This window comes from Gossypium raimondii, chromosome 5 (assembly GCF_025698545.1).
Source record: "Gossypium raimondii isolate GPD5lz chromosome 5, ASM2569854v1, whole genome shotgun sequence".
NCBI lineage: Eukaryota > Viridiplantae > Streptophyta > Magnoliopsida > Malvales > Malvaceae > Gossypium > Gossypium raimondii.
The window spans coordinates 8,998,590-9,011,948 of record NC_068569.1 but is presented as its reverse complement, the minus strand read 5'-3'; the positions used below and the strand labels follow the sequence as shown (position 1 = coordinate 9,011,948).

Here is a 13,359-nt window from a genome sequence, read left to right as displayed (position 1 = left end):
GCCAGACCAAGGTCTAAATAGTGAGCTTAAAATTCTACATAGACCCGGCCTAGTTTGACTCACGAGCAGGCTTAGAGTAGACTTATTTAAGAGTCTGGCATCCATTGAATTTGGAAGACTCATTTAAAATTTAAAAGAGTTCGAAAAAAATATTAGGCTTAAAAAATGAGATTTGACAAAAAAAAAACCAAACTCATTTAAAATATGAGTCACCCAATTTTTAAAATTTATAATATAATATTGTATATTATGTAATTTATACTATAAAATTAAATATATAATAATATAAATATTAGAATGTAAACATTAAATTAGGTATAAATAAGATTTTAATAAATGAACTTGAATTAATAATTTACAAATATGAATTAATTTAAACAAAATTTTAGGTCACTATTTTAAATTAAACCAGACTTAAATAAATATAAAATGTAATAATATCATGCATACAAATGAAGCAAATCTAAATTCAATAACTTTTACACTAAATTAATGCGTATACAAAAGTTGGGGTGATTTAGAATCTGATGCAATAAAAGGAAATCATGAGTTGAGTTGGGTGAAGCTGTTATTGCACAGGATTTTCCACCACAGCCTCGTCTATGGCCGACTCTGGCTTGTCCTCGAAGCGGAACCTTTTCAGACTTGATTCAGTTTTACATTCATTGACACCGACACCGTTAGCTTTATGCTTTGATGGTAGAGATGATGCTGATGATGATTCGGTTTTAGATTCAGAGTGTTGGGAAGCTGAGACAACAGCAGATGGAGAAGAAGGCTGCTGCAATTCTGAGTTTTGGCTCGGAGGATCGGTTGGTGCTGACAAGCTTAGTGTAGGAATTAAGGCACTGCCAGCTTTCTGTTGTTCTTCCAAAATCTTCTGCAAATACCTTGCCTGTTCTTCTATGCGTAACTGAAGCAACCTTTGTAGCTGTGCATTGGATATAGAAATAGCACGACTCAGAATGCATGTATGGGACCGGTTATCTATTAGCTTATAATTTCTACTTATATAAAACAATCATTAAAAATTTCACAATGCTCTGGCTCTATGAACATAATAAATACCTCAAGCTGTTCATGTAATTGTTTCTGCACTTCAATCTGCATTTGCAGAGCTTCAGTGATATGCATGCCCCTAGAACCAAAAAGGTGAACAAACATTTTACCCGCATTCTTGTAAATAAATGAGAAAGTAGAAATACATTTAGAGAAATGAAACAACAGTTACCCATTTTTCTTTCCATCACTCTCACCAATGCTTAAAGCTGCTTTCTTTTCTCCAGAGCTCCAAGTCTTCTTCTCTGGATGTTCAAATAGACAGAAACATGTCAATGGATTTTTGAAACATGAGGTTAAATATCAGCATTTCAAATATGGTCTAGGAGCTGCACAAGAATAGTAAAAATGAAAATATTGAAGTAGTCATCAATATTTCTTGAAATATTAGTTTTACAAACACACACACACACACACAAACAAGTTATTTTTTATAAAGAATCTATTACCTTCTTTCTTCTCAGGCATATATTTGGCAAGTCGATATTTCTGTAAAGGTAAGACGTAGATAATAAAGATGTAAGATCAATATCTGTAGTACATAACAAAGAATATATGCTTCATTCATATTATAGAATTACTCAAGTACTTGTAAGTGGCTCTTCACGTGGTAGATAGTCAAACCTTCAACATTCATAAGCTTTAGCACACCCTTTGGAGTTGCCTCTGCATCATGTACAATATAATCAGCTTTTCCTATTTCTTTCTTTGTGTAATACAAATAGCTTATTTTATAAAAATATTGAGTTTTATTATGGAAATGTGTGTTGAATTATTTTCATTCGACTGAATTGACCAGAAGAAAGAACTAGCACAAGTTAATTCCTAGAGTAGATAGCATAACCTACTTACTTTCAGGCCCATCAAGCTTGCTGACAGCCTCTACAAAGCACTCGTGCAGCTCAGGAGTCCATCTCATTCTCGGCTTGTGAACAGCTGCCGGTCCGGACAGAGCAGGACTTACAGCAGCACTCATAGATGGCGTCGCAGAAGCCGAATTTCGGTTGCATGTCAACCCTACAGTTGGCTTTGATGAAGGTTGAGGTGATTCACATATTTCCTAAATGTGAACCGGTAGTTAAAGCAAGAAAGGGTGAGAATAAGAGTAAACTGACCCCTTTTCTTATCATTTTGCTCTTCTCATGTCTTCAGTCTCAGGTTTCACTTCAAATATCGTATCTCACTCACCCATAAATATACTTATTATCAACAATAGGATATTATGAAACTGTAATTCAATGATAGCCACAACTTACCTCAACTCTGGGATTTTCTCCATGGTCATTGATAGCAATGTCAAGTTCATCAGACAAGAAATGTAGTTCTACTTGCTCAGTGAGGATGAAATTATCCCTTTCACAATGCATACCATGAAAGCAACCATCATCGCGAGCATCTCCTGGAAATTTATGGAAGTCCTTCATTATGACTTCTGAGTGGTCCACATCATATGGATTGCACAAATCCTCAGTAAAAACCACGGGAGATTTCGATGAATCAACAGCAGAAATGAACTGGTGGCATGTAGGAGGATGTGGAAGAAATGGGAAATTTCCAAGCTGTCGCTGAGTTTCTGATGTAGACGAAGATGACAAATATAAACTGGTACAGAACACAGAAGAATGTGAAAAAGCGCCCTTAGCATGAGAACTTGGAGAACTGGGGCTACTTGGTCCAGAGTTTAGCTCATTCTTTTTAAGTGGAAATAGAGATGAACATTCACCGGTCAACCAAGATGGACCTTCTAAGTCCCTACTTGGAAAATTATGAATTGGGGATACTGCAATGGGATATGATTCTCCAATTCCCTTGCTAGGATCGCTCTGTGTAACAGATACAAAGCTAGGGTGATTTATGGTCTTGGATGATATCCCAACCTTCATCTTGTTCCTTAATGGACAGGTACCAAAATATTGTAGAAATGTAGAAGTCAACAATGAGAATCAGAGATCTTAGATAGCAGTTCAGTGATTGAACCTCAAGGCTATTTCAAGATTAAGCTTATAGCTAAGTTGAATAAATGTCCACCAGAATAGTCAGATACAGTGCATGTCTATGAAATTGAAAGGACTGCACTCTGTTATCACCAAAGTTACATTCTTCAGATAATCAAATCTTCAAACCTGAATCTGTTGCGCTGATCAATTTAAAGTGGAAAGAAATAAGTATCAAATCAACCCACCGACATTGAGATCAAAGTATTTTTAAGACAATAAACAATGTCTTCCCAGAAAAGGACCTGTAAAACAGAACAAAAGTTAAGCAATCAGCATAACAGCCACAAGGAAAGCAAAACATTTGCTGTCTAATATCAATTGAACTCACCATAATCGCAAACTTATAAGCACCACTCCCTTCAATAAATGCTAATTAAAGTAAGAAAAAATAGGTGGCCTGTGAGTTCACTTACATCTCTGGTTGCCAATTACCATACTTTCATAAGGTTAAACGACCATATAAGCCCCTTAAGGAATATGAACCTTCTGTTTCAAACCCCAGATTTCAGTAAAAGGTTCTTGGGGTCAATTTTGAAAAGAACATTGCTTAGACGGTTGTTTGAATGCTTAAACACAACTAGACCATCAAGACACAAATAAAAGTAGCTGGTAGGCTATAATTGTACAAGCAATTCCCTGTGCATAATCAGCGACCAGTCGCCATGTAACACTAAACCACAAAGCTGGTAACAGAAAAGGGTAAAAGATAACATTGAACAATGCTTATAAAACAAAAGGAAGACTTATAAACCACACACCACCTTTTGGTAAGTCATTGAAATCCCAGATACCAAAGAAAACCCACCCAGACTCAGAGCCGAGGAAATTCCCCACCCCCCCCAAAAAAAAAAAACCCAGAAATACCAAGTCCCTGAGATTCAGAACCAACATATAGAAAGTATTTAAAAAAATGGGTAGAAGAAGATGGACAAAAAAGACATACCAAAACTTATTTAGATTGTTTTACATTGAGTAGAGTTTCGGATGGGATTTGCTAAACCTTCATTTCTCCCTCCCCAAACGTTCCATTGCAACAATAATAAGGGACAGCCAGAGTAAAATAGTAACTTAGAACGTCGTATAATTAAAGATAAAGTAGTAGGCCATCCCTTTACCTTTAAATTAATATTAATTAATGAAACAATACTAATCATTTCTCAAGTTTAGCATTGCAATTATCCGTCATTGGTTTTATCTAGCAAGTTGCCAAGTTATTTTAATATCAAACAGTAGTTTGTTTCATCTGGTTTGGCCTTTGAAGGCAATGTCCATTAGCAAAGGAGCTGCTATAATATATATATTGCTGGATAGCGAGCTTTGCAAACCTCAAACAACACTCATAAAAAAAACTGCACATGTGTCTTCCAATTAAACCAATGATGTCTTGAACCTACAACTAGTTAATGAATCACTGATTGGTTAATAAATCACAACTTGACAAATTTTAGAATTATAAATTTTTGCTAAGACCACATGAAGATTCAAAATAATTAATTGCTGATCATTCTAATATATATATCTTAAAATGTCACATCACTATTATTTACATCAGACATGTAACTAAGTTTATCCCCCGTTAAAAAAAGTCGCAAATAAATTTATTCTCTAAGACTTCTCACATTACACTTCTGAACTATCTTCATAATACCAAAAAGTCCTTCCTACCTTCGTCCTCCCTCTGTTTTCATCAAACCAACATCTTATTCCGTTGTTACCTGACTAGTCAATAAATAAATATATATACTAAGAATCTAGGCGCACGATTCAATCTGCAATTCTTGTTGTATGTCCTTATAAATATCAGACAAACAGAATACTAGTGCTCAAATAAATTACTCCTTGCCAAAACGATTGAATAAATATGGGGCCCTCAAGTGTGGGTCCTTTGAATGATGTCAGGGTTGCTTAAAACAGGTTGGGAAACAAAGTGGAGATGATTACTAAAAATATATGGTGAGAAAGACTAAAAAAGGATTGTGACACATCCTCTTAATCACCACAAAAATAGATTAAAGATTGTGACATGCTAATTCTAGTGGTGGTAGTTGATTCCTGTTCTGCCCATTCATTGGCTAAACAACCAATCTTTTTATTCTCCTTTGCCTATTGGGATTGGGATTGGGATCGTCTCCTTTTGCCCTCTCTTAAATCATAATGCAGTATATATATATTGTTTTCCCTTTGTTAAAAGCCTAGTGGTTATTCTTGGTAGTAGTATTTAAACAGTTAATCGAATTGAATTAGTATTATTCGAATTAATTAAAATTTTAATTATTTAATCGTTAATTGAATCGAATATTTCAATTAATTCGATCAATTAACCTGACATCTTTAGAAAATAAATTGAATTATATTTTTAAACTTTTACTACATATTGTCCTTTTTTCCACAATAAAGTCAAACATTTAATTTTACTTGCATTTAAGTTCTTAATTTAGTTGGTAGAGAATTATCAAAAAAAAAAAAAAACCTTTCAATATACAAAGGAAGTTATCTATACTTATATTGAAGTATCTCATTAAGTTAATGGTCAGGATGTTCATCGCCTCAAGTGTAGCTTAGGTACGAGTTGCGTTAGTCTCGTTGTTGTTATGGCTTTACCCTCTTGGAGTTCACAAAAAAAAAAAAGCCAACGGAGCAACAATTTAATTGGAAATTTACTTGTATTATTATAAGGATGCTTTTGTCTTATTTTTATATAAAATCAATAAAACTCAATTATGATGAGATTTCAAACTCATGACACAATGAATTTTTAAAACATTAATCTCATTATACGTTTTATAACATCTGCTATTTTTATATAATGTCTAGAGCTAAAATTCAATCGGTCATGACAGAATAAATTTTAAATATTTAACTTTACCATTCCAATAGAAAATGATTTATTTTTATAAAGAAAATTAATAAATATATTTATTACATATACTATTCACACGAGAAATGGTCATAATTTAATAAATTCCTAAATCGCATGTCTGTTTTAACCAACTCAAAATTCTTCTAAAACCAAGCTTTTATAAACTAACCCAATGTTGATTTATGTTTTGCTTTGTTTGAAAACCACATAATTAGTTGAGTGGGGAGTGGGGACAGACGACTTGCATCATCAACATCAATAATACCTATTATTCTTTACCTTAATAATTCAATTCAACCAGCCACATTATTTCATTTTGTTTTATGTAAATCTTAATCCCTCAGCTCTTTTATAAGCTTATTATTAAACTCAATTTGACAACACTGTTTGTTGATGATATGGAAATAGTTTTAAAAATTAACTAAATTTTAACCTAACTCGACCAAATAATAATAAAATCACACAAATGAAATTACATAACTATAACCATACCTTTTATTTTATATTATTGCTAGAAGTCTAGTCAGCAAGACAGAATAATTATTTGTAGGACCCATTTTCAAGTAATTGAGAAACTTGGATGGCTCCCTCCCATTTCAGATTTATAGCTTCACCCACAATTTTTTTAACCTTGTAAAAACAAACATCAACCATATAAGAATATATTAATGTTAAGTAACCATAAAAATAAAGATGTTGTACCTTGATTCATTGATATGTTGCGCAATAGCAATCCTCTACGAAATAAATAAAAAATTAAAATTATTAATTTTGATAGGCGCATCCGAGATATATACCATAAGGACATATTTTTTTAATGAAATATTATTTTATAAGATTATATTATTTTACAAAATAATTTTACATAACATAAAGTTATGCTTTTATGTATTTATAAGACGTACAAAAAAAAAGTCTTTATATAATACAACTATCATTCGTATGTTTCTGTCGCCGAATTAGGGTTACGAGATGCTATCACGCATAATAAATAAAATCATGCTATATCAATGTAAAGTTTCCCAAAACGATCAGTGATCATCAGACTTATAATAAAAAAACATGATATTCGTATATTATCGAGTTTAAAACGAATTCAGGGAAGCTCTAAAATAGTTTAAAACGAAGCAATGACTCGTTTGAAACAATTCAAAAAAAGAAAAAAAATACAAAACAAGGATCACACAATCGTGTTGTCACATGGTATGTAAGGACAGAAATCGTATAAGTGAAGTCACATGATCGTGCCTTCAGACTGTATAACAAACTTTGACCATATGTACCAATTAAAACTTAAATCACACAAAACACACGACCATGTATCATACATTAAACTTTTCTAAACAATAAATTATTGTTATCTACCAACTTTATAAATTATTTACGTGAAATGTTAGTATAGCTTTGTAAGCTTTGTAAATTGTCGGGACGGAGACAGCAAAATATGCGAACAATAAAAGAATTGGTCCTCTCAAATAAAAATAATTTTCCTTTTCTTTTTATACCTAGATTTTCAATTAAGACATGATTGGTGGTTTTTTCCTTGTTTAGTTTTTGAAAATTATGTGAAATAAGAGGTGGTTGCTTTATTGGAACAAAAACAAAATGAAGTTTTTCATCAACCAAAATCATTTCTTTAATTTCCAAAATAATCTTTTGATTGTTTTTCTTTGTATGGAAAGGTTGGTTTGCAGTCTGCAAAAAAAAATTAAGAGGCAGTATTGCAATTTTTAAAAATATAAGGAAAAGCTTTAGTATGTGGGTGCTCAGTTAAGCATGGTAAGAGTAAAATTTGGATATCCAAAAATCCAACATCCAACCTCTACTAAGGCACACACTCTCATTGAATTTAAGTAACATAGAAATTAGATTAAAGTTACAATAATTCAAAGTAAGCAGCCCTAAAATATTACCCTTTAAAAAACAACTCACCTAAAAAATAAATACTAATTAATAATTTATTAGAAATACGGTTAATTTTCGCGGTGCAATAAATTTCTTTTATGAACTAAGTAATGCATAATAAGTTCATTTGAAATACGTTTTTATTTCTAATAGATTGCATAGAATAAACCAAAAAGAATTGAAGAAAAAAGCTTATAATTTAATCGATGGGATAAATTTGGTTTTAAAATTTTGAGAAATCAATTAAATTTTTTTTTGTCTAAAACTATCTATAGCCTCTCCCCAACTCATAAATAAGAGGATAATGCGATTCAGCACACTCGAACCTATATCTTCCTGCATTAGCAATAATATCCATGCAATTTGAGCTAAGGCTCAATCAACTAAATTAATTAATAAGTTAGATGAATTGAATTGAATGATATAAAAACACAAACTATTTATATTATTAAATTATAATATTTTTTCTTCATTTAAAAATAATTTAAGTTGGGCCTTAAAGTATGTTTGATTATAATTTTACTTATTTTATTTTTAAATAAAATGGTAAATTTATTCTTTTGTATAAACAAGATAGTGGGCAAAGCCGAAGCCATCCTGCATTCCTGCTCGTATGTTAAAGGATTACTAATGGGCCTATGATTGGATTGGATACAATCCATTCACTCAAAAAAGGAAGCTTTGAAAAAACCAGGTGTAATAATATTCTAAAAAAAACCAAGGAAAGGGAAAGGCTAGTTTAAGAAGTAGGAAAAAGTTAACATGTTCCTAAAACCATGGATCTACTCTGATTTTAATTTGAAGGAAGTCCGACATACACTATTGAATTCGTCAAAACCACCTTGAGAAAATCCGGACAGGCACAACAAACAAAACCGACTTATTTTTAATGTTTTATTTTTTAAAAACCAATAAAGTATTATTGTTTCCCCCCTTTTTATTCTTAAAAAACGATACAGACCCAACCGTGAAAAAAACAGAAGAAGATTTATTAACAACAAAGAAAAGATTCTGATCATCGACGAAATTTTTAACTTCATTTAACGTTTGCATTTCCTTACCTTGAAGCCTGAATCAGGTTATTTTTCGTTTTATTTCTAGTTGCTCCATGATATTGTCCAATCAACCTTCCTCCTATTCTTTCATATTATGATTCTGAAAATCTTGTAATTTGATTTCTTATCACTTTGTTTGTGTTCTGATAATCAATGTAAGGACTAGTACTTAATTTCACCAGTTAAGTGATATTTACACACAAAAGAAAAACACGGTTAATTCTAAATTATTTAGTTTGAATTCAATAAAAAGTAATGTAATTTAAAAAACAAAATGCTTGTGAAGGTTTTGGCAGTAGGAAGATCGATAATATTATTGAATAGCTCAAGTGTTAAAATTTATGTTTAGATACGTCAAGTGGTTCAACATTAATAAAACGGTATATATGTTGAAGCAAATGTGGTGATATATTAGATTTGTCTAACCTGATTTTGGAGCAGTTGGCATGATGGGAGGAGGGGGAGGAGGAGACACATTCACTGTGGACGATGCACTTTTGACCTTGGGGTTTGGCAAATACCAGTATTTTGTGCTTGCTTATGCTGCACTGGCTTGGGTCTCAGAAGCCATGGAAATGATGCTTTTGTCGTTTATAGGACCAGTACTTAAAAGAATATGGCGTCTTTCAGCCAAAGAACAAAGCTTGATAACTAGTGTGGTATTCATCGGTATGCTAGTCGGAGCCTATTCTTGGGGTGTAATCGCAGATAAATATGGAAGAAGGTGGGAACACTTTCTGCACTCAAATCTCTGCTTCAATTGTCTATTTAACACCACATTTTAATACCCACGCACTGCTGCACGAGAATTTGATATAGATATACATGTATCACCTCAGGAAAGGTTTCCTTATGACCGCACTGGTCACTACTTTAGCAGGCTTTATGAGTTCCTTCTCACCAAATTACGCCACATTGCTGGTTCTTCGTTGTGTGGTGGGTATTGGGTTGGGAGGAGGGCCTGTGCTTTGCTCTTGGCTGCTAGAGTTCATTCCTCCCCCAAACAGAGGCACTTGGATGGTTGTTTTCCAAGCATTTTGGACTGTGGGCGCTGTTTTTGAAGCTTCCATCGCATGGGCTGTGATGCCAACACTGGGTTGGAGATGGCTGCTTGCTTTTTCTTCCATCCCTTCATTTGGTCTCCTTATCTTCTATTTATGCACACCCGAGTCACCGAGATACCTCTGCTTGAACGGTAAGATAAAGGAGGCCATGACTATTCTGGACAGAATAGCTAAAGTCAATGGCACCGAAGTGCCTTCTGGAACCCTTGTTTCTGATGACGACGTAGTTGCGTCCGACCAAGATTCAACTCCTACAAAGAGGCATAAACAAGGAGCCCTGACAACCATATTAAAGCTTCTTTCACGAGAATTAATCAGGCCAACCCTACTCTTATGGGTTGTCTTCTTTGGAAATTCATTTTCCTACTATGGCCTAGTGTTGCTCACAACCGAGCTAAACGCCGGACGCAGTGCATGCGCCGGCCACAAAGTGAAAGCCGAAGAAACCGATGATGTTAACTACAAAGATGTTTTCATCACCACTTTTGCAGGTGCTTCAAGTCTCACTCTCACTCATATATATATATACTAATTTCATCTACTTGGGTTTAATTAATTTGACGTTTGATTTGGTTGCATAGAGTTTCCGGGGCTCATCATAGTAGCATTGACAGTAGATCGAGTGGGTCGTAGGCTTTCGATGGCAGTTTTGTTCTTCATCTGTTGCGTCCTGATATTCCCCTTGGTATTCCAGCAGTCTGAAATGGTAACAACGGGGCTTCTCTTCGGCTCTCGAATATGCATCACTGCAACCTTCACCACATTGTTTATATATGCTCCTGAGGTAAAAATTAAAAAAACTTTGAATCAATGAGTTTCTCTGCTGACTTGCAATGCAAGCAGTTGATTTGTTGGAATTCATAACAATATGTAGATATATCCGACGGCGGTAAGATCAACGGGCTTTGGAGCGGCAAGCTCGATGGGAAGAATTGGAGGGATGGTGTGCCCCTACGTAGCAGTAGCATTAGTGCAGGGATGTCACGAAACAGCTGCCATAGGGATGTTTGAGGTGATCATAATTTTATCAGGGGTATCCATTTTGCTGATCCCAATAGAGACGAAAGGTCGGAAGTTGAGTGATGACGTTAAGCAGAAGTGTCAACCTGTTTAGACGTATATCACTCAAACGTATCAGGGCTTCAATCCGCCCTTCCTATGTCTCTAACAGAAGTAGCGTCAAATTATTACATTGAAATATTTAAATAAAAGATAAATACAATTTGACCTCTATTATTCCATGCTCTCCCTCCTCCTTTACATTCTTTTCATTTCTCTAAAAACAATAACATGCCCTAAAATCAAAATTATCACATTCTTTTAAATGGTTAAATTGCATTGTGATCCTTAAAATGATAAAATTTTAATTACGAACTAATGCAACGATAAAATTACATTTTAACTCTAAAAAAATGCATATTTAATTCGAATTTAAAAATTGATCTCTTTTATAAATAATTTACTAATTTTCAAATCCTATAAAATATTTTTGAAAAAGGAAGAATATAATATATATTTTAAAACATTGACACAAACATGGCAAATTCGGTGAAGCGATCATTATTACGTAACTTTTAACAATTATTTTTATATTTTTAATTCAATTTTAGATTAAAAAGATTTCTAATTAATTTGTAGATACAATAAATTTTATTTTAATAATATTAAAACAAACAATTAGTATATTTTAAAAAGAATATTAAGGATAAATAATTATATAATAAGTCACTTACAATATATCACATGAAATATTGTTAAAGTATAACATAACATAAAAATAATGTGATAATGATATGAATTCATAAAAGAAAAAAAACGCATCAAATTTATATATAAAACTAAAAAATAATCTAAAATATATTTATAAAAATACATATTAATAAATGAGGTTTAATTAAAATAATAAAATTAAAATATCATAAATCATAATATTTCGTCATATCACCTTTATATATTTTTAAATTTAATATAAAAGATTAAAAACTTAATTTATTTTGTAACACCATTTATTATTTTATAAAATTGTTATGTATTAATAATTTTTAATTAAATTAAAATCCAATTGATGAGTTATATTAACTTAATTAACCATTTAATATTTAATGTATAGTTAAATATACCTTAAGTTTTGAAATTATTTAAATAATATTAAATAGGCTACAAAATTAATAAAGACGAAGAAATATACAAAATCTATATACAACACAAATCAATCAACATATTAAAAAACACTTTTTAACGTAAAATACTTCATTTATACTATCTTGTCAATTTGAATTTATTTGGTGTTTAAAAGTTTTTTGGACCTACTAAGTTAACTTAGTAAACTTTATCATCTTCAACCAACCAGATCATGCCAAGTGTATTAACAAAATAATATAATTTTAATTTTAATTTTTTAAATTTTAGGTAAACTGCTCAGATAATCACCCAACTATAATCAATTTTTATTTTAGGCACTTAAAATAAAAAGTTTGCAATTTTAGCACCTACGTTACATAGTTCAGTAACTTTGTTCACTTCCATTAAAGCCACAAACAACAAGCTGGCATGGCAGTTAAAATATCGATATATAATAATAAATTTAGCCCTCAAGTTTTACATATTATGTCAATTTAATCATAACTTTAAAAAATTAACCCTCAAAATTTACAAATGTTTTGATTTTGCATGAGTATTTATTCGTTTTTATATATTTATATATTTATTTAAACTTTTTAGAATTAGGATCAACTTGAAAACATTTATAAATTTTGAGGGTTAATTTTTTAAGTTATGATTAAATCGACATAATATGTAAAAATTAAATGCTAAATTTGTTATTATAACAATTTTTTAACTACCATGTCAGTTTATCGTTTGTGATTTTAACAAAAGTGACCAAAATAAATTACAAACTTTTATTTTGAGTGTCTAAGGCTCCGTTTGTTTGAACATAAAAGCTTTTACAAAAAATATTTTCAACCTTTTCCGAAGTCTGTTTCATGTAAAATAAGATGGTCAACGTAAAATTACCTGCTTATTCCCGTAAATGTCTTACCAAATTTTTTTCTGTAAGACATTTTTCAAATTGATAAGGCTTTGTTCACTGTAACATTCTATACTACATTCTTCACTTATCAAATATTTTTATAAACTTTCATAACTTTTCAACTTAATCCCTTTTGTCATAAAAGTTCAATATTTGCTAATTAATCATATTAAATCAATTTTCTTTCTTGTTACAATTTAGTCACATAATTTATCTCAATATCTTGTTTCACATATTAAATTTATATATATTTCACTTCTATTATTTCAACCACATATTTTCTCAAGTTTAACAATTTAGTCCTTGTCATCATAAAAATTCCATATTTTTCCACAATTTCACTTTTACCACATTTTATGCATATTTCATCATCTCATAACACGTTTAT

At 31.7% G+C, this 13,359-nt stretch overlaps 2 protein-coding genes across 4 annotated transcripts; one reads left to right on the top strand and one right to left on the bottom strand.

The window, feature by feature from the left end:
* Positions 1-396: 396 nt before the first annotated feature.
* LOC105768393 (myb family transcription factor PHL6) lies at positions 397-4,149 on the bottom strand. Of its 3 annotated transcripts, none has more exons than XM_012588292.2 (8): positions 4,000-4,149; positions 2,316-3,298; positions 1,912-2,119; positions 1,649-1,725; positions 1,509-1,548; positions 1,232-1,304; positions 1,069-1,138; positions 397-931 (listed from the first exon to the last, which is right to left on the bottom strand). In XM_012588292.2, the coding sequence occupies exons 2-8, from the start codon at positions 2,940-2,942 to the stop codon at positions 569-571; spliced, it is 1,458 nt and encodes a 485-aa protein (XP_012443746.1). In that variant the 5' UTR covers positions 2,943-3,298; positions 4,000-4,149; the 3' UTR covers positions 397-568. The 3 variants fall into 3 exon arrangements, with proteins under 3 accessions (XP_012443746.1, XP_012443747.1, XP_012443748.1); XM_012588293.2 differs by lacking the exon at positions 4,000-4,149 and adding an exon at positions 3,385-3,882; XM_012588294.2 differs by lacking the exon at positions 4,000-4,149 and adding an exon at positions 3,470-3,882.
* A 5,176-nt stretch (positions 4,150-9,325) lies between these two features.
* LOC105767659 (organic cation/carnitine transporter 7) lies at positions 9,326-11,054 on the top strand. The gene is made up of 4 exons (XM_012587229.2): positions 9,326-9,600; positions 9,716-10,431; positions 10,522-10,724; positions 10,815-11,054. The coding sequence occupies exons 1-4, from the start codon at positions 9,326-9,328 to the stop codon at positions 11,052-11,054; spliced, it is 1,434 nt and encodes a 477-aa protein (XP_012442683.2).
* The last annotated feature ends 2,305 nt before the right edge of the window (positions 11,055-13,359 follow it).